Source organism: Clarias gariepinus, chromosome 18 (assembly GCF_024256425.1).
Source record: "Clarias gariepinus isolate MV-2021 ecotype Netherlands chromosome 18, CGAR_prim_01v2, whole genome shotgun sequence".
Classification (NCBI taxonomy): domain Eukaryota; kingdom Metazoa; phylum Chordata; class Actinopteri; order Siluriformes; family Clariidae; genus Clarias; species Clarias gariepinus.
Genome location: NC_071117.1, coordinates 18,879,327 through 18,900,976, shown reverse-complemented (window position 1 = coordinate 18,900,976; position 21,650 = coordinate 18,879,327). Strand labels below are relative to the sequence as shown.

At 39.8% G+C, this 21,650-nt stretch overlaps 1 protein-coding gene across 3 annotated transcripts in view; it reads right to left on the bottom strand.

Annotated features, from left to right (window-relative positions):
* Nucleotides 1-21,650, bottom strand: part of LOC128506423 (rho GTPase-activating protein 6) — a 132,193-nt gene that overhangs the window by 9,175 nt on the left and 101,368 nt on the right. For all 3 annotated transcript variants that reach the window (XM_053476847.1, XM_053476848.1, XM_053476849.1), the window contains exons 3-9: nucleotides 17,397-17,468; nucleotides 15,352-15,608; nucleotides 11,165-11,360; nucleotides 11,006-11,061; nucleotides 7,796-7,946; nucleotides 6,486-6,634; nucleotides 3,203-3,382 (exon numbers count right to left, since the gene is read on the bottom strand). In XM_053476847.1, coding sequence (XP_053332822.1) covers nucleotides 3,203-3,382; nucleotides 6,486-6,634; nucleotides 7,796-7,946; nucleotides 11,006-11,061; nucleotides 11,165-11,360; nucleotides 15,352-15,608; nucleotides 17,397-17,468 — 1,061 coding nt within the window. The remainder of the gene's footprint in view (nucleotides 1-3,202; nucleotides 3,383-6,485; nucleotides 6,635-7,795; nucleotides 7,947-11,005; nucleotides 11,062-11,164; nucleotides 11,361-15,351; nucleotides 15,609-17,396; nucleotides 17,469-21,650) is intronic.

Genomic DNA, 21,650 nt, shown 5'->3' with positions numbered 1-21,650 from the left:
CTTGTTACATTCCACAAAAGTTCTTCTCATCTTTAAGGAGTTTAGAATGTAAAAGAGAGAGAGAGAGAGAGAGAGAGAGAGAGAGAACTAGGATTTAACAGGTAACACCCCTCGGGCATTAGCTAAAACCCTCCCCTCCATTTACAGGTGGCTCCTGCCGGGCCTTTCATCTAAGTCCGTCCATTCAGGGTGAAATTAGACCTGAGATTCACGCCAAACACACACACACACAACACTTCCACTTGGCTCTTCTATTGTCTCATAAAGGTTTTAAGCAGAGTGGTCGTCTCTTTGGCCTGGGGTTCGAAATCCCATTAAAAAGATAAGAGTAGTGAATAAACCAGGGTGAACTGTGGGTAATAAACACTTGCAAGTAACAAAGAGTAACGTGAGAGCGTGTGAGCTTTGTGGTGTGTCTCGGAAAGTACAGACTACAAACATGATCATCTACTGTATGACGTATGTGCATCTTTTCCCTGCTGCACTCTGAACCGCCGGCCTAAGTGATTAATCATAAGGTTTATTAACACTTTTATTTGTATTTATTTATAGGCTTACAGAGTCTCTAAACTTTTGGTAATGAACTATTAAACATAATTATGCTAATATACTGAGAATAATTTGACTAATATTTGAACACAGGATTCCACGGTGAAGAAAAAGCAACTAGAAAGGTTTATCACCTTTAAGTGCGCAGAATGAGATAGACACCTAATATCTACTGAGGTGTATAATAAAAATGTTGAGCTTGTGTGTGTGTGCACCATGCATATGCATGTACTTATTTATCATATTGCTCCCAAATATCATTCATTTGTGTGCGGTGTAATTTATATTGCCCAATACATACTGTAAATGCCAAGGTGGAATATGCTGGTTCTAACGTCGTCAGACAGACCTAATACCCCTCCTTGGCAGAAATGGATACTGCGCAATGAAAAAGCATTCAGGTTTAAAGACGAAACGGAGGATAACCGAGACGTGCCTTCGTCCTGGATAAACTCCACCCTGCGCATGTAACTGTCTGAGCAGCACTTAAGTCCATAAATAATACCGAAGGATTAAGCTCCAACTACACGCATTTAATCAACTCTGAATATGAGTTTTTATTCAGCGTTGTGCAAAAGGTTTGGAACGTTTTTTTTTTTTCCTCCCCAACATTCTTTTAAAGTAACTCATAAAATATAATTTAATGTTCATAACTACTGGATATGACCAATGTTTTTCCAACGTGTACTTTTATTTCCTAACAACACTTCAATTACTTCCTGGATGTGAGTTAAATACACAGTTGTGTGCAGACCTTCGTGCCACCATGGGTTATAAGGGAAGAAATGGAAATGCTTATCCAAATAATAAGGATGATAAAACAGATGTCAGGAAAAGAATAAGAGTACGTGAACTTCGTAAACAGGATAAAAAAACGAAAAAAAGGAAAAGAATTGGAAAGGGAGGGGCAGGGTTTTCATTTCAGTGTTTAAAACTTAAAGTCGAAAATGAGGAAAGATTTTTAAGGTTAAAATTTTTTTTTTTAATTTTGGGAAGAAAAATTACAAGAAAAAAATCTAATTTACAGTATGAGAAATAAACTTGAATGTTCTGTGTTTTTCTATCAGGTAAGGAAACTGTATATACACTCTGCAACACTGGGACGTCACTTGTATTACATTACGCCTGGAGTGGAAGATCTAATCAAACTCTACTTTGTCCTTGATAGGAAAAGAGCTTGAAACTAAAAATTCTTATGTTTTAAACTTGAAAATTTTAATTGTCTTCTTGGAAGTTTTTCTTAATCATTTTTAAACTCAAGTTTAAGATTAAGTTTTAAACTTAAGTTTTTTCCTCTTACAGATGTGCATTTTTCCCCTTGCAATATTCCGAGTTTTTTCCTTAAAATTTTGACTTTTTTTCCCAATTTCGACTTACAACTTGAAAACTTTTAGCTTTAAACTCCGAAATTCACTGCCCTCATACGCCGTCGTAGCTCTAATACTTTTAGAAGTTCATACTCCCATTCTTTTCCCTTGTTTTGAATTATGCTTGGCTTGAAAGATCTTATTATACTCTATTTTGTCCTTAATAGAAAAAGCGCTGGTTGGAAACTGGAAACCATAATATTCTGAAGTTTAACCTTTAAAATTTTAGTTTGTTCTCAATTTTTAGTAAAAAATGTTTTTACCCCATATTGGCTCTTATACTCGGTCATATACTGTAGAGCAGCAAGATATATGCTTTTGTTTTTGCTGTAAACATTTAGGTCGGAAATCAAAAGACGAATAAGGGGATGGATCAGAACCTCACCTCTCATTTCATTACATTTACTATACAGTACATCCATAATGTTGAACAATGTATTGTTCGAATTGACAGATTCTTCACGTGTTTAAAACTATTCTAACACAACTGGTTCATCTTTCCCAGGTCTGTCCTATTAGAGTGATTAACAGTTGATAGCACTGAAAAAAATCTGCTCTTTGCTTAAGCATGGGGTATCACCAAACATGCTCCATTTGTTTTTTTAAAAAAAAAGGATAAAAACCAAAATAAAGACCAGTGAGCCGTCTACGGGAGAAAGACAACCATTCGGAGCTGGAAAATGAGAGAAAATGAACCAGAGCCGTGCAAAAGCATCGAGCATAGGAGTACAACATTATGGGAAGAAACCAATGGTGTACCAACAACCAGAGAGCCGATAAAAACAACAGGAAGTGATGACATACAGTATTTACTGAAAAGCGCATCCAGTCTAATTAGGACTTCCTCATGCAACAAGACGATGACCAAAAACCAACTGCCAACTCAAGAAAGGCCTTCAGTGAGGGGGAAGGTGGAAGGGTTTAGTCTGAACAGGTCAATCACCAAACCTCAACCTGTTCGAGCATGCATTTCACGGCTTCAGGATGAGACTGAAGAGAAGACCCCCCTCATAAATGAACAACTGTAAAGAGCCTTCATAAAAGAAGAAGCACTTCGGTGATGTCAGTGGGTCACAATCCCAGGTGAGCAAGCCTGAGGCAACGGTGGGAAAGAAAATCTCCCCGAGACGACATGAAAAGGAAATCTTGACAGGAACCAGACTCAAAGAGGAACCCTTCTTCGTCTGGTTGACGCCAGGGAATGCGATTATTACTCATCAAACACTTCACTCTTGTATATAAATATATATTTATATATTTTTTATTTTGCATATTTTGTTGCTCACCATGAACAGCTCCTCATAGTTTGCGATCATCCTCTGTACCACAGCGATGACGGTCGTGGACTCCTCGGCCCGGGCCGAACTCTGCACGCTGAACTCTTTATCTGAGCTCTTCTGCTTGTGAAGCAGGTTCGGCCCAAAGATCGTGGCCAAGTTGAGTGATGTCATCTTGTTCCCTGTAACCTGTGGACAGACAGAAAACACTGGGACATAAAAAAATAGGCCGTTCTGGGAATTCTTCTGCATGTGTACAATATGTTTATATGGGTTTAGTTGGATAGGGCTCTGGGTTACTGATCAGCAGGGTGGTGGTTTAGATCCCAGCTCCACCAGGCTGCCCCTGATGGGCCCTTAAACAAGGTTTTTAATCATGTCTGGTCCAGGGGTGTCATATCATTGCTAAGCATGTGCTCTAGGACACCAGCCCCAAAGCTGGGATATGCATGGAAAGAATTTCACTGTGCATTAAAGTAATGTATTTGTGACAAATAAAGCCTTAAATAACTTAAACGCATTTCATTAAACATTAGAAAAAGACTGAGGAATGAAACCCCACATTTTACTTGTACGACAATCTGGTGATCACATGATTAGTGGTTCCTCTAAAGCCACACAAGGATCAAGACTCATTACAATTTCACGGACATAGCAGGACTGCAACTCAATTTTTCTCACAGCAGGACTGGGAGGATTACGTAAGTATGGCGTGGGAGTGAGTGTGTGTATTACGAACGTCTTAAACTTCAATCCTAATACATGAAGGATCGACTCCGCCTATCTCGCCTAAATAAACCAAAAACATCTTTATTTTACTCCTAGGAACCTAACTAAAACTAGCGCACTGCGCAGCTTCCTCCTTTCCCCCCCCGATCTCTCACAGGCTCTCAGCAGGAACGTGAGTGTGATGAAAATGTTGATCAGCGTTCCCCTCCCGAGCATGAAATGAGTCCGGTTTCCTGTGCAGATAGGCATGTGGGAAAGTACACTGAGAGCGCAGGCAGGAGTGAGAGTATTTAGGATCGGGCCAAGCAGGCCTCCGAGACTCCACATGATGAGGCTTGATTTTCTTTACAGATTAAGAATGTACCAATGGCGAGCTAAAGCATGGGTCTCTACTGGAGCGTGGGGTTTGAACTGAGAGCGAAGTGAAAATAAGCGCAGATTACAATTACGAGCCCCAAGAATGCACAGTTTAGTTTTGTGAAAGTACAATGCGTTCATCTTACTATTACACCTAAGATGTCTGTGGAACCCACACACAGTAAGATGAAAATTTACAGAATAAGATGACAATTAACAACTGCCTGGCCATAAGAATACCATTTGGTAGTCAGAGCTTAAGCAGATGAATACTCGGTCGGCTTTCATCATCATTTGTTTTGTTTTTTTGTTCGACTTGGGCAGCTGCATAACCTTTGAATAGACATGACTTTTAATATGTGAATGTTTTTCCCACACACCCAAGAAGAAAACCAAGATAAAAGCAGATCTGCTTAAGCTTTCAGCTCACTTAGTTGGCCAACTGACCCATTCACAGCTAACACAAGCTATACAGCTAACTACAGTAGCTTCTAACACAATTCTGCATCATAATATGTTATTAATAAACAGTGTTTGTGAAACTGTTGTACTGTATAAAAGCAACATCACACTCAAGGTTGTGCTGTTGTACTCAATATCAGCACTGGCTGTGCTCTTACGCCTACCACAATATCACAGGTGTGCTGATATTCAGTACAACAGCACTCCCATATGCGTGACATTTCTTAAATATAATTTGTCTATGAATAAACAGTGGTGTTGCTCCTTGGGTTCGAGCTGATGATGTACAAGGAAAATGAGCTAAAGTTCAGAGTCAGAATTGTACATGAATAAGACGATTATTTTTCACGGTTAAGCTAGCCATAAGTTTCTTGATGGATGATCCTAATCCTTTTATTAACTTCCCAGTAAATAATGATGTTAATGTTTAATTCTTTAACCTTTTTTTTGAGCATTTTTTAATAATATTATTAATAAATACTAACACAGTACTACTATGAATAATATTATAAATAATAACAATATAAACTTGAACACAGCTTTGCCTCTTCATAAACCTATAAAACTTATATTAACATGAAAAACTACATAGGAAGCAGACATTTAAAAATTAACGGTATGTCACTTACTTGTAAAAGTCTATACGTGAATGAGTACGTGAAACTGTTCACAATTCGCCCATGGTGCTGAAAAGCGCTGTTGCCAGACTAGCCTTTGGCATCAGCTCTGGAGAATCCTGACCCCCCGGCACTTACTTACTGACTTAACTTAGTCTAATACATACTTAGGCTGTGGTCTTGTCGTTTTTAGGTCAGAGAGAAACTCGGTGTGTGTATGCGGGCACATACATATACATGGGGTGTGTGTGCATGTGTATGTGTGAGTGAGTGAGTTTGTGCATACACATATATACATGCATACCGAGCACCATTTTTTTTGTGATTTCTTTAAAGAATGATCACACGTTCAGGTTTGGATTTCTCTTATATCTTGTCCCTCTAAATGTAGTCTTATATTACACAAAATTGTGGACGAAAGTAAACATCGCGTCGGATCCAAGCACCCCGCAGAAGTTGACGTATCTACATAAACGACGTTATCAATTATATAAGACACGACTCTTCTTTAGGTAAAATCCACCCCACGCCCATGTGCACACCTCCTACATGACTTCTGCATGATGGAACATGGAATTCTTACCTAAACACACATATTGCCCTATATATCTAAAAGCACATGGCCTGATTAAGAACCATTGGTCTTTATTTATAATCTAATACTTTTTGATGCCTGCTGAGAATATTTACACTACATGAAAGCACTACAGGGGGAGGCGGATACTGTAGATTCGGGCCAGGTGATTGAATTAGTGCTCGTTCTGTCTCAAACGTAGGCGGACAGTTAAACTGGCCTTCACTTGCAGACTGTGAGTATCAGTTTCACACTGCCTACATAACTATGCGATGACGCCATATTACTAAATAGCCCTTAATCAGGCACTGAGATGCATACATTTTCCAGATGTTGGGAAAGCCAAGCTCTACTGACTGACCCACAGTGCAAAACTTACACAGTACTGTCAGCTCTCAACAACTGCCCTAAAAACCCAAAACTATTTGGATCGGTCAGGTATTGCCGTAAATTCCCCGCCCTCCATCCCCCAAAAAAACATTCCACAAACTGGGATACAAACATATAAATAAAACAGTTGTAATCAGTACTGTACATTAGGTCTGAATCTCACCTCCTGTCCATCTTTGTCATATGAATTTTGAGCGTGCTGAGCCACGATGTGCAGGAACTCCAGCAGCCGCTGTAGGGTGTCGCTGTTACAAGGTGGCAGCAGGTACACGAGAAGCTGGGTGACTAGCTGCTGGTCTTCTGCGTCCAGCACTATCGAGAGGGAAATCCAGGGTCATGGGTCAAAAATGGCAAAGGTTTCGTAATCCAGAACTTAGAATAGAAGTAGCCTGGTGGTTGAAGACAAGTGACCTGAACCTTGTGACTGCTACAGAGCATCAGTTTTCACCATGAGGTGCTTTGGATAACTTACTGCACTGGCATTTCTAGGTCTATGAGTTACCAGTGTCAATAAGTTGTGTTTTTCATGTTAATGCATGTGATGAATCCAGAAATTTTAATGCATTACTTTTTTTTTTTAAGGCAAATTAATCACATGACCAAGTTTGATCCTAGTGGCTTTCCATACCGCAGCGCGGTTACCTGGCTGTGTGTGTTAAAGGCACGTTTAATTTTTGATAAAAGGCATATTTTTATTGTAGAAAGCTTCTAGATGGATGTTTGGATGAAGCCGAAGTTGTGTGCTCAAGCTACCTTCGAGGGAGACTATTTTCACAAGGAAACATTAGACGTAAGATGTAAGAGTGGTGGCTCAGGCGGTTGAGGTTCTAGGTTTTTGATTTTTATATCTGAAGATGCCGGTCTGAGCCACGCCATGGGTGGGTTTGCAACACCCCATACTACTCAACCACTGCATGCAGTGCCGGTCCAATTCGAGAGATTTGAATTTACCGTTGTTAAATGTTTGAGATTTTTTAAAAACTGCAGTTTATCATTTATTTCCTTATTCCCACATTTATAATGCAAGTAAGTCTGAGTATTTTTAAAATGGGATTAATCATGATTAATCGCGATTAATCACAGACTAAACCTGTGACTAACTAGATTAAAATTTTAATCTTATACAGCACACGCATCATATTATATTTTTATTGGGAGCAGCATTTTCAACACACCAAACTAAATTAAATCTGGTAACTTTTTTCCCATGAAGATGCATACTGGAAAAGTATGTATTAGCATTTTCATAGAACATGTTTATCACTTTAATATAAAAAAAGGCAATTTTTTTGTTAAAACCTCTCAATTTTTCTTCAATCACAATGTTTTCGAATGCATTTATAAAATAAACTGATATTAAAACTGGTGTGGATTTAGGTTGAGGTGAACTACTGCTTTGCAGTTCAGCTCGGTTCGGTTCTCTTGTTGAATCAGCTGCTCAGGGAAAAGGCTTTAGTTGAGTTCGTTTCTCACATGTGGTGTTAATGAATGCTGTGTACAGCTCTTTGGTGAGCAGTGGGTCCGCCATGTCCCGGAGGAATTCCTTCAGAAGCGCCGCCACGTCATGGACACTGTGTTCCTCATCCAGCTGCACGTCCATACCGCGATCAAACTCCTCCCGCAGCTGGGGCAAAGAAATGATATATAAAGAATTTAATCCGAAAATTTATGTTGTTTTACTCCATCAATCAATCAAAAAAACCTTTTTTTCTAAATGGTTACTATAGTATTGGTGAATGTGGCAAATTATGCTTTTCAGGAATACAAGCTTCTATTCCTCAAAAGGAAATAAAACAAAGAAGGGAAATGGAAGAATGTCTATTTAACCTTTACAGAAATAGGGTGTGTGTTGCTACTTCAGGATTTATTCCCACTAGCAGAGCAAGCATACTGTAAATAGACCATTTGGCCATATTGTTTGTGAAATCTCACTTACTAGACGTTGATTTCTTGTTCATAGCACAGATCTATTAAAGCGATATCAGACTCTCAAGCATGCCATTACACTGTACCAAACATCAGTACGGCCGTGAGTACCTCCTGTATGGTACTTATTACTGAGACTGCTGTGATCATATTTAGTACTTTTGCTTTTTTCTCTTGTTTAAATATCGTATAACATGCGGCTGTATTTATTCCTCCTATTTTATACTGTAGCAATTCCCCAATACTAACATTTGTTTTATGCATTTAAAAACGACATATTATTTATTGCATTCATTTATAGCCATGATTAATGTTATAAATAGTTAACAATGCAGTCACTTCCCCTGTCCCAGACTCATTAAACTGTGTGTTTTCAATGTTTGTGCTCCGTTTTAAAAACCAGTCTTATTACTTGACTGGACCTCAGGACCAGAACCGGTCCGCAGATTTCTACAGGGTTTCTGGATAAACAGTGTCTGTGTCATTACACATGTACTTAAACACACTAGGAGGAAAGAAATACTTCCCTTTCTTCCCACAAAGAACTTCACTTGATTGACCAGCAGGTCCATGTGTGTGGTTTAGGAGTCCGGGACAGGAACACCCTGAAGCAGAATACGTTCTAAAATGGCAGGTGGTGTGCGGCGGCGCTTTAAGAGCGGTTCAAAAAAAAAAAAAGGACCACCAGTAAACAGGCATTAGGGTCATTAGCATTCTTGTGGATGTTGATTTTAACATGCATCACCTACTGGGGTTGTCATAATAGCAAATCATCTCTCACTGAGCTAGAGGCACTCAACAACTTTACGGTTAAAAAAAAAAAAAAAAAAACAACCTGATGAGACTAATAAGTAAAAAAAAAAAAATATATATATATATATATATATAGGGTAATGAGGGTATTATTAGGGTAATAAAATTATGGGTAATCGCTGCATTTTTTTTCAACTATTAACATAACATACAGTACAATGTTAACTCTGCATACGAACGGCCGAGTTACAAACTCGGTCAGGGTGTTTTTCCTACCACGTCTCACACACACACACAGACACAGACGTCACTGCTATCAGCACCGTGCTTAAAGAGACACAGACCTTTTAGCCAGAGGTAATGGACGTCTGCACAGCAAAAGACTTGATTATCCTAAAATGCTTAATACTAATGAGAGTACTGGTTTTGAAATTCTAATACTGCAGAACATTTTTAGTACTGGTATCCCATGCAGCACTACAACCTACCTAAACATTCTTAGTTGCAGGCCATAAATCCTGCATGGCAACAGTATTCTCTAACGCATGGTTGTTTAAACCTAGGCCTGAGAGGCCGGTGTCCAGCTCGATTTGTAATTCAGTAACACTTGAACACACCCACTAAACCTAGCAATTAACAGATTAGTCAAATCTGCTGAGTTTAAGCAGAAAAATACCCAAACTGTGCTGGAGACTCCAGGCATGGATTCGAACAGCCCTGCCCTAATGGCAGTGGCCTCTGTGGGATACTTGGAACTTGGAGACCAAGTCAAGACCATGAACTCTTTGTTCTGTTCCTCAATCCACCCCTGAGCCTTGTTCTGTGCTATTAAGGCCATAATCTTTTTTACAAATAGGACCGTCTTAAATTTCTATAGCACGATATGTGAGGTCTGGGGAGTATCCAGCCAGGTAATATGAAAAACAGAGACACTTATTGAAGACGATACAAGACACATTGTACATAGGACAATGACCATCTTATAAACGGTCTGTTCGAAGTTTTGGGAAAAGCCAGAAGTCAAAGGGCGGAGAACCTGGGCCAAAGTCATTTGGTTGACTGGATGCACTCATTGCATCACTCATGCTCTTGTTCAACAGCCGGTACTGTTCACGCATGCGTATTCCAGTCCACTCTCCTTGCCTGCCAGGTTACTTCATTTAAACATACTGACCTGTTCTGCATATATCCTTTTTTTTTTTTTTCATCTGGTTTACTTTTTGTAATCATATAATCAGCTTTTTGCTGTTTTTGCAGTGAGTCACACTGTGTGACCCTTGCTCCGTTGTCTCTCCCATCACTCATCCAACAGGTTCTTCACACAGCGCTTTCCTGTTTCCTTTGCAATTTGATTCTGATGCGCACTGGGACCCGGTGATATTAGTTTACTTTAATGAAATAAGAGCACTGTTTGCACTGGAACGATGGTTTCTCCAGAGTACCGAGAGTGTTCACCAAGCAAAACATCACCGTGTTCGAATTTTTCTTAAAGTAAAAGCTTGAAGGCACATTTAGATCTCGAGCCAAATCAGCACTATTTAAAAGAAAGGGGAAAAAAATACTATTCATAACTGACACAAGTTGGCTACACAGTGAATGAAAGATAAAAATCACTTGGTGTCGGGTCGTGGCATTAGAACAAAAACGGAGGTGGGGCGAATGGGTCGTCAGAATTTTTATCATATGATTAATCAGTAAAACAAGGCATGACATTTAAGAACTTAAACTCACTCAAAATTTTTACTTAGGAATGAAGCTCATAATCTTACATTTGATCACAATGATACAATATTTTATACGTTAGCTTCACCGTCAGTCAGATTCGCACCAGCCCTATTTTTTTCCTGTAACTGCAGTTCGTTATGTAGGCAGCAGAGGGCTCTCTAAATTACACACCGCCTCTTTAAGGACATTGATGCAAAATTTTGAATACCGACATTTTATGTACTTTTTGGCAGTTGAGCCAAAGTGCATGAGAAGGCATGTAAGAACTGTGCCTCCTACCTGCCTCACTCTTTTCTTCGAGCTGCCCACTCGAAAGATCCCCACCGTCTGTAAACCTGTGTGAAAAAAAAAAAAAAAGTAAATTAAACCACTTGTTTAAAATTGTAACCTTTTTTTAATGACATCATGCATAGGTGTGAAAGTTCGTAGCATGCGTACCATACTTCTCAAGGTGCTGGCAGCAGCTGTCCAGCACGCGTGGCACCTGCCTGTAGATGGGGTTCAGGCTAAGCCTCTTGTCCTGCTGCTTCTCCTTCTTGCTGGCCGCCTCAGCCGGCAGCGAGAGCTGCAGCGCCTCCAGCAGACGTGACTGGGAGTCGTCCAAATCCGTGATGGAGTCCACGGACATGCCACCCTATGCAAGGTGTTAACAATCATTATATTTGTTGATTATATTATTCTGCCAAACTTGTACAAGTGACTGATCCAGTTATTCAGTTACAGACTCTAATGAGCCAAACGTACGACAGCAACACAATGCATAAAACCATGCAGATACAGATTAAGAACTTTTCACATGACATCAAACAGTTATGTGGACGGGCAGATAGACAACATGATAGCGTCCAGACTAGAAACTGACATGGTCTTCTTCTGTTGTAAGTCCATATACCTCATGGTTTGATGTGTAGTGCATTCTGAAAAGCTTTTCTGCACAACACAGTCATAAAGACTAACTACTTGAGTTACTACAGACATCCTGTGAGTGCAGAACAGTCTGGTCATTCCCCTTTCATCTTCTACAACCTGTACCTTTATACGCTTCTACCTTTGCCTCTGACCTTTACTATAGAAAGACACAAAGATCACACCTTTTTTATTTTCGTTTTAGAGATGTTCGATGTAAACGGTAACTGCAGCACTTATCTTGTATCTGCGTGACCTTTTATGCATTGTGCTTTTTAGATAACTGCAAGAATGTCCAAATGTACTGGTGAACCTAATAAACTGGACAAGATGGGATGGTGAGGTTCTATTCTCTAAAGTATCACAATAAAGCATTACCAAACTTAGTTTGATGTACAACTTAGTGATCATGTACATGCAAAGGTCAAATAAAAGCAAAATGTCCTTCAAGTGGTCCGGTGTATCAAAGTGGGTGGAAATCCTTTAGAAATAACTTCAATTAGACTCTGATTTAACTGCTGATTTACTGGGATTTCCATGCACAACCATTTACAGGTGTACAGAGAATGGTCTGAAAAAAATCTGGGTGAAAATATCAGGTCAGAGGAGAATGGCCAGACGGGTTCAAGCTGATAAAAAGGCAACAGTTCCTCAAATAACATCTGGTTACGTCCGAGGTATTCTGATGAGCATTCCTGAACACACCACACGTCAGGCCTTGAAGCAGACGGGCTACAGCAGTGGAAGACCACACCGGGTGCCATTCCTGTCAGCTAACAACAGGAAAGCTACTGTAGGTGATCATTTTCATGGGCTCCTGGGACAACTGGACAACAGAAGATGGGAAAAACGTTGCCTACTTTGATTTAATTTCTGCTTCGACATTCGGATGCTAGTCTTAAACAAGATGAAAGCATGAATCCATCCTGCCTTATCAGTGGTTCAGGCTGGTGGTGGTGGTGTAATGGTGTGGGGAGTATTGTTTCTGGCCATGTTCTTCATTGTATGACCAAAGTATAACACGCCATATCCCAACCGTAAATCATTTCTTTCTTCACAGTCACCAGATCGCAATCTAGTAGAGCACTTTTGAGATGGGTGGAATTCATCATAAATATGGAGACAAAAAATATGCAGTGACTACAGTACGTGATGCTATCAGGTCAATATGGACCAAAATCTCTAAGCAATGATTCCAGAACCTTGTTGAAACTATGCCACAAAGATTCGAAGGCAAAAAAGGGTCCTACTACTGTAAGTCCTGGCCAGGTGTACCTAATGAAATGTATACAGTAACAGATGCTATTGATTAGCAAATCCACAATGTGGGAAAATCCAGGTTTTTCATATTCAAACACAAAATAAATGTAAGAGAAGCAGCTCCTGAGCTTGTGTATTACAATTTGAGCAAAATATACAGTAAGTTTGCTGTCATATACAGTAACACCCCAGCTGTGGCTCTGCTCTGGCACCAACGTCACACCTTCATGAGCTTCGATTCATCTGTGTCTTATTATTCTGTTGTTTGTCTAGTATCTCTGCAAAGAACTGTGCTTTCTGTAACAGCTGGATGTCCAAAGTCAAGGATAAGCTGCAGGCATTTAGAATTACACCATCAGAAGATTACATGGGTAATCTTACAAACTGCTTTTGCTACATCCAAACAGTCCTGCTTGTGAGTTTCCTGGCCCTCCTGAGGTTTGTGAGGGGGCTTTGGAATGCATGTAAGTAAGCTATTGTGCTGCTAAAAGAGGGCAGTAAATGATTTTAAGTCAAATTCCACTGACGCTCTCAGAATTGCCCTGTGTTTCGCAAGGGCTTCGCTTCCAAGCTTCAGAACCTGGCAAGTTCTCGGTGTTTTGAAACTGCCTTCCTGATTATCTGGCTCTAGTTCTCAGTTTTGGTTCCGTTTCTAGTGCAAAAGATGCCGTGCTTGGTTAATAAGGTTCTCTTGAGACTGTACCTGTTTCTGTTTACTCTAAATTACTCTGTTTTTTTCCTACATTAGGATCTTCTCCATTCCAAAAGAACATCCTGTAGCTCTTTGCACTGTTCCTATAATGGCTGATCCTTACTAGCTCACTCCCTGTATTGAAATGTAAAACAGTAAGTCCCCGACTTATGAACGAGTTCCGTTCCGAACATATTCATAAGTCAGATTAGTTTGTAAGTCTGACAAAGAATGCCTTATATGGTTTCGGAACAAATATACAATGTAAAGTATAAAAAAAATACTCATACAGGTTTTGGTTTCGCATTACACTTTCGCAAGATTGCCCGTCCAAATTGTGGGAGGAATCCCGCTGATGCAGCAAAGAAAGCCCGAGAAGATGTCAGGGGATAGGAACAACACTACATGGTGTTTACTGCGCGCTTAAATGAATGCCATTTTGTCTCAGAGCCGTATTGGACTATGTACTTAGGACAGCTTTACCATCAGGACAGTCACTTTCCATCATCATGCTCCCGGACTTTCAACATTCATTGAAAACGATGAGGCCGACTCATTTCTCCTGCAACCCCCCACACATATAATATACCGGATTTTAGACATTTCAAACATTCGCTTTCTTACACGTGAGCTACTTCTGCGGTTTGTCCGTATCTGCGGAAATCCGTAACGTGAATGTTCGTAAGTGGGGGGACTTCCTGTATATAGACACACACGATTTTAGAATACAAAGATTAGCCATAACATTAAAAACCATTAACATTATAACAACATAGGTTTACTACTGTAGTTTACTGGTGGACAATTGATAATCAGTGTTAATGTGTTAATTTTATGTTGTGTTAATCTTACGGCTGATCGGGGTATTTGTAAAATATATAAACTTTTTCTGATATATATATACAAATATGTTTAGGCCGTTTGGGATCAGAGGTCAGAGGAGAACAGAGAGATGGGTTTCAGGTCACAGGAGGTCTACAGCAACTCAAATAAACTCTTTTTCAACCAAGATGAGCAGCAAAGCATCCCATAACCCACAACACACCAAATCTTTCGGTGGATGGGCTACAAGATCACATCAGCATCTACACGGTCAGGAATTTGGACACGAATCTGGACATCGCCTGGTCTTTTTTTCTATCTTCAGCTGGTTAGTTTCTGTAGAGTACAGCATAGATATTGTATTCGGCGTTGTTTCTACAGTAGACAGAAACCACACCCTTACCAAAATAGAGCAGAAATAGCACTCGAATGTAATATTATGTTTGGCGGGCATTAACCACGCCACTGTGTTCTTACCACGACTGCTGTAAAAAGGGAGTTATTCCCAGGCTCTGATCCTGATCCCACAATCTGTTTATGACCTCAGTTCCATCACTGGTCAAACTCAGCTGATGTCCTCCTACTGTACTGTATGTGGATATTTTAGTTCACCTGTGTCTAGCTTTCTTTTTCCAACATAAAAATAAAAACTGCTCTAACCTCTTGCCCTCCAAGTTTTTTTTTTTTTTTAACCTTAAGTTATAACAAGGCACCACGACTCGGTGTTTAGCACTATTGCTCTTGATTTCCAAGTTTTGGGGTTTGAATCTTGCCTGTTCATGTTCTCCCTGTGCTTTGTGGGTTTCCTCCGAGATATACAGTCTGCTAGATGTATACTGGAAAATTCCAATTTTGCATGATGAGGTTCTCAAATGGCTGTTAAAGTCGTTTTTGTAACCAGTTTTGTAACTTTTTGATACCAATGATAAAATCTGTCTGTTCTTACCCTCCTGCGAGCACGGGGTGCTGCTTCAGGCGTGTTGGATGAAGTGGACTCGTTGGCCGTCTCCGAGGTTGAGCTGAGTGATGAGTTGCTGCTGGAAAACTCCTTAGTGGGCCGACGCGTCGCAAACTGCAGGATGGACGAAACCAGGTCGCTCGTGTCTCTCTGCTCTTCCCTCTGACCTTCTTGACGCTGACGCTGGGTCCGGTCGTTGGTGATCACCTGTGATAAGGAGATGCCGAATGCCTGCGGTGCGTTTTCTGGGATGGTGCAAGAAAATAAAATAAAAAAATCAGTTCAGAGTGACTTTCTCCAGAAATGACACTGGTCAGCATGTACGCTCAGACATCACATAGCTTTACTGTTACAAACAGGTTTTTTTTTTAAAAGCAGCTATACCTTAAATTCCAAGAGTTTATGAAGAGTCAAGTTCTTGTCATGGCCTCAAGCTAAATTTACTAGTTATACAGCAAGATAGCTCTCCATACGCTATGCTAGCTACCAGTTTGTACCTTATTTAATTAGGTATTCAGGCAAACGCACTCTAACCTAGCTAGCTAATAAATGTGTGATTCGTCTATTTAAGTGATTTTGTATTTCAATTATTTTTTTTGAAATACACTTATTCCTCGTCATATAAACGCCCCTTCTCCTTAAGAACTGAAATTGTGCAAGAAATTTGCCTTGGTACACGAAGCATTTTCGGCATACGAGTAAAGTGACGAAGCCGGCTAAGTTGCGCGTACGTCCGGGAGTACATTTGACTAAAAACAACCTTAATAATATTATATTTAGTTTGTTCTAATCTTATTTTAGGTAATTATAGATGGGTTTGACTAGATTACAGAATATTTCCCTTGCTAACAGTTTTTGTAGTGTACAGTCTTGACCTCGCTTTAAGCCATTTCTACTTGTTGAAGGAGTTCCCGGGAGGCCAGCGTTTTAGACATAAAGCGGGAAATCTGATCATGGCTCCGGTGTACTGAGAAAACTTTCTACCATGATGGTATCCAAGCACCAGTGAAACGCTGGGACAAGTGCATAAATGTAACAGGGGAGTCTATAAAGAAATAAAGGGAAGTCCTGGTTTGACTTGAACACCACTCGCTAAATGAGGAAGATTTTGCAAGTCGCCCTAGTTTTGTCATTAGGTTGAAGGCCTTAGATTGATGACGGGGACTTTGACACATCATGACACCGCTTTACAGATTTGTTTCGTCTTTTTCTTTTTGTTTGTAGACTTTTGCGGTCGCACGTACTAACACTAACGGCACACTGTTCCAAATAAATAGTCACATAGAGTGACACACCAGACTGTTTGCCTTTTCACTGTTACGGTAAAGGATTATTGCATTGGAGAAACCTCCAAATGTGTGTGTGCATTGCATTCTATAGTGGTACTGTACGAACAGCCGGCTGCTGGATATAGCAGCTGGAATAAATGGCATATGCTGTCCATACCGACCAGCTTAGACCAATCAGTGTTTCAGACAAAATATACATGCTGGGAGAATGAGCGACTGTGTGTGTGTGTGCGTGTGTGTCTACCAGACCTGCTACTCTCTAATAAGACAGACCATTTCAAAGGAGTACTGGCTTATAACAACAGCCACATGTAATTAAAGACGCCTCCTGGGCATGCATTAGGATTATTACAGTACAGTATGTGTTCTAACATGAAAAGTAAACAAAAACAAAAAAAAACAGCAATGATGCCACGTTAAAAATCATAATTTTTAAAGGGTGTAAGACGTAAGCAAGCTGTGGGACGTGGTGGCACTGTCGATGTCCTGAAAACTGGAAGCCGTTCCAATTATGCCATGCGAGGTCAGCTTACTCAGAGTCATGTCCCCTTACAAGGAGAACTTTACACTTTTCTAAATATATCGCAGTAGAAACTGCATCTGTGTGCCCCTGTATTGGAAGCTTTGTCTTCTGGACCACAACAGAATAAAATAAAACCAACTGATGTATTTCCGTCTGACATTATTGTCGCTACTCTCCCATCATCCAAACACCTTTTCAACTGGAGCTAAGATTTGTGTTACCTTTGTCTTTGTTCTTTTCCTTGGCTAAGGAGTCCAGCTTCCTCCGCAGTGACTTCTTCCTCTTCTGGCAATCTGCGAACACACGGGCTACTTGTTAGCATGTGTTAATGGTTAATCTGTGCTTCTGCACTACAACAAGGCACGGCTCAGTCCTGCAGTCACACACGTGGGGCGCCAACACATCTTTCCACTCGCGGCCAGCTGTTCTGTTTCTGTAAGTTGGCCGGTTCACCGGGTGCATGTTGCCTAAAAGGTGAATGAAAGGGTGGCATCTGTGAACAACTGACCTCCCTACGGTTTCAAAACAAGCGGAGCTTTCCTGTGGTGCAGGAATGCAGCCAGAGATTTCCTTTCAGCCACACTCAGATGATTTGGGGTGAAACATGAGCTCGCGGAACAGAGCTCGCTCCTGCTCCATCTCACGTCTCGCACCTCGAAACTCACGCTTGTTACACTGTCCGTAGTAAAAAAACTTACCCTGCTGTTTGGTTCAAAAATAGACATAAAAGGACATAAAAGGAACTTTTCTTCATCAGATCAGTTTTAAATTAATACTTACGATTATTAGTCAACATTCTTCAAAATAGGGGTGGAAGGCATGGTACAAACATCATACTGTGATTTTTGCAGCCGTTTTGATTAACTATACACACTATATTGTAACTATACATCTGGATATCCATCCATCTGTCCACCTTGGAACCTCTGTAGTCCAACTAGGGACGATGGAGGCCAATGGACATTAAGAAATTTCCCCTCTGTGCGACGAATAAAGGTATCTTATCTGTTGTAGGACCTCTGGTCAACATTCACACGTGCATTAATACACTACAGGACTTTCAGTTAGTCTAATCTGCATGTCTTTGGAAAACATGTCATAAAACATATGAATACGATGCAAAATGATATTTTATCCTTAAATCAGTTGCCTTCTGAGGCTGTAACTGTTAATACAACCAAAACATACGGACAATATATCAATAAATTACTCCCCAAGTTAAACATAAATCTATTACCATAAAGAGATAACCTAAAGTACATACATTTGCCCGGCCAAAAAAAACCTCCCTGAACTGCTCTTTTATACTCTGAGTCTTGGAATATGCCGGTGCCATCAGAGCAGAAAAACTCCATACTGTAGATGTGATAACCAGGTCATTCAGTATACAGTATTAAGGTCATGTAGCGTTAATGAGTCTGAACCTGACCAACTAAAGCAACCTCAGATCACTGTACAGTGTGCACTATGCATGATGGGTGGATGGCTTCATGCGTTCCCTTCTCACCCTGATGCACACATCACTCTGGAATAGGGTCAATCTAAAATCATGCATTTAATGCATCAAAATCTAATCTTTATGATCCCTAGCAAATTAAAGGCCTTTTTTCTATTAAGTCTCACTTTCCTTTACTCTTTCTCAGAACTTTCACCATAAAACATAGCTATAATTCCTACTTTCCCTTTTTTATTGCAATGCAATTACCCCAAGAGTTTAAATGATCTCCATTCATAATTTTTTCCAACCACATTTCTTCAAGAAAGTTGAAAGTTCGAAGTTCAACAGTTACTTATTCCAGGTTTTAATAATGTTTTAAACCTTTTTTAACCAAGATGCAATCATTTCAGTTATCGCTTTAGTATTTGTTTAACTAGATATTTGTGCATAAATAGATGTAAATTGAACACACACTGATAAATTCGATTAAACATTAATAAACTTTAAGGGTCATACCTGAATAGAAATTGAAGGCATGTAAAGATGAGCACTGACCGAAAGATCACCGAAGGAAAATAAAGGGAAGGAGACAGGACTTGCACCTGTTAGTTAATACTGAAAAATTCAAATCACCTACAGAAGTATCTCTCCAAAACCATATGCTGAGTCGCTCATCTACTGTATTTATTAAAGGTGGAAAAGAAGACTGCTCTTGGCATGTTTTTCAGTTATAACTCATAACTGCATACTTTTTTTTTTGGGTCAAAATGCAGGGTTTCCATGCAAAAGAATAAATGTCTGGAAACTCTCCATATGACCTGAATGCATGAAAACTCAAATAATTCATTAAATAATCCAATCGCATCATAGTGATTCCAGATCAATCATAGTTCAGACAGCAAACACACTCTTTGCAAAATCTGGGAATCATAAAGAGATGAACAGCTTCATGCGTGATAGAGAGGAGGGAAAGACGAAGAAAAGAGGAAATGGCTGAAATTCTTCTAAGATGGAGTTTGCGTGGCTGAGCAGAAATCCCAGGAAGTTCTGATGCTCTCCTTTCAGCCCGCCACCACATGAAATTATTCAGTGTCTTCTACTTTACCGAGGCTTTGTTTTCACCAAGGGTGTGCTACAGTAGGCTCAAGATAATCATTAAAACCGGCACACACCTACAGTGACACCCACAGGAGCTCTCACTCTGCCAACTGCTGACATACATCACTAATACTCTACGTGAGCACCATGAATTCTGAGCTCTGGAATTAAAAGGAAACGCAGACCGGCATGTTGAACCGCTCGGATGGAAGGGGAGGTGGAACCTGTGCCGGGGAATGTGGAGCGGCAGGCTAATATACGATCTTAGTGGATGATTCTGACAGGCGGCTTTTTGAACTGTAGGCTGGAAGCTCATCAGTAACACTGTGTCTTTTATTCGCAGTTCTCATTCCATGATCCAAAAACATGCTATTAGGATGAAAGAGTATGATTGATTGTAGTGCCATGTGTTTGATTAAATTAACTGGATACTTAATTGTGTATGATTAAATGAATTAAGTAATCAATTAAGTGAATCAATTAAAATTCAGAACTGATTCAGTGGTTTTATTATTTAGGTGAACTCACAAAGTTAATTATAACTTTAGTTACGTATAAAAGTGTTTTGCAATAGTATTACTTCATCTTTGATTTCATGGACGGTTGGTGCATTAGCACTATCTTCTAGATTTTCAAAATTCATTGGGCAGTCTACACTACCTATGATTCACAGCTCTAATTAATTGCTCCTTTACCGCATTAACACAGTATTAATTTCATACCATCTACAGTACAGTGTATTCCAACCTCATGACTAGGGTTTCTGGGAAAGGCTCCAGACCCACCAAGACCTGATGAAATTGATGGATTTGTGCATTACTCCCCTTCGTAATTTCTGTTCTCCATATGGCACATATGGCTCATAAGATGATAAATGATGACAACGCAAACTAAAATCACCCACAGTCTTACAGTTCTTAAGCCTGGTGTTTTCACTGCCCATGTTGTTGCTCATTTCTTCATTTTAGATTAAATTAAATGATGCAGATTAAACTAAAGACATCGGAGACAATATTTTATTGCGACAGGTTGCAAAGTCCCTAAAGATACAAAGTAAAAACTGCAGCAACCTCATTTCCCCTCTCGTCTATTCCAACCACTTAGCATTCAGCATCTATACAGTACTGATCACCGACCTGATCATGTGTCAAATTGTTAAATGTCATGCTTTCTGACCCACCTTGTATGGCATAACCGATCAAACTTGTCAATTGTTATCACCAACTAACTTAACCATGGTCTTTCAAAAAACATGGCTGCTTGTGATTAAAACCATGAATGTTTAGGTTGCTACATGTACAAGCAATGCTGTATGATGATGATCTACAAAAAAAATAATGCCATAATAGAGACCAAACTTCTATTTTTTCTATATATGTACTTGATAAAATCAAAGAGACTGTAGAAGCGTTACACTAAAAATAGAATAAGTACTTAAGGAAAGTAAAGAAATGCATCTAGGCTGTAATCATATCACAATTACACTATTCTATTAATTCATTCTCAGTTAGTACTTTCTCCTGACCAGGGTTGTGCTGGATCCAGGAACTATTGTATCTAGAGAACAATGGACGCACGGCTGGGATGCACCTTGACGGACACGAAACCAGCATTTAAATGAAACCCAAACAGAACAATGGAGGAAAAAACAGTAACCTGCTGGAGAGCAATTCTACCCACAATGCCATAAAACAGCAATCTACTTTTACTATCACTTGTACTGTAGAACTCTAGTAGAACCAAGACAAACGGTTCATTGAAGCACATCTGGACAAATTCCTGACTATACAAGAAACATGGACCCATTTGGTGCACTTTATTATCCTGAACAACTGTGTGAAAAGTAAAGAAATATCACAACAGACTCTACAGTTCAACGATTCTGCAATGGGACACAATCAAGGATAGGAACAACCGTAGGACGATTATTAAACTTGAT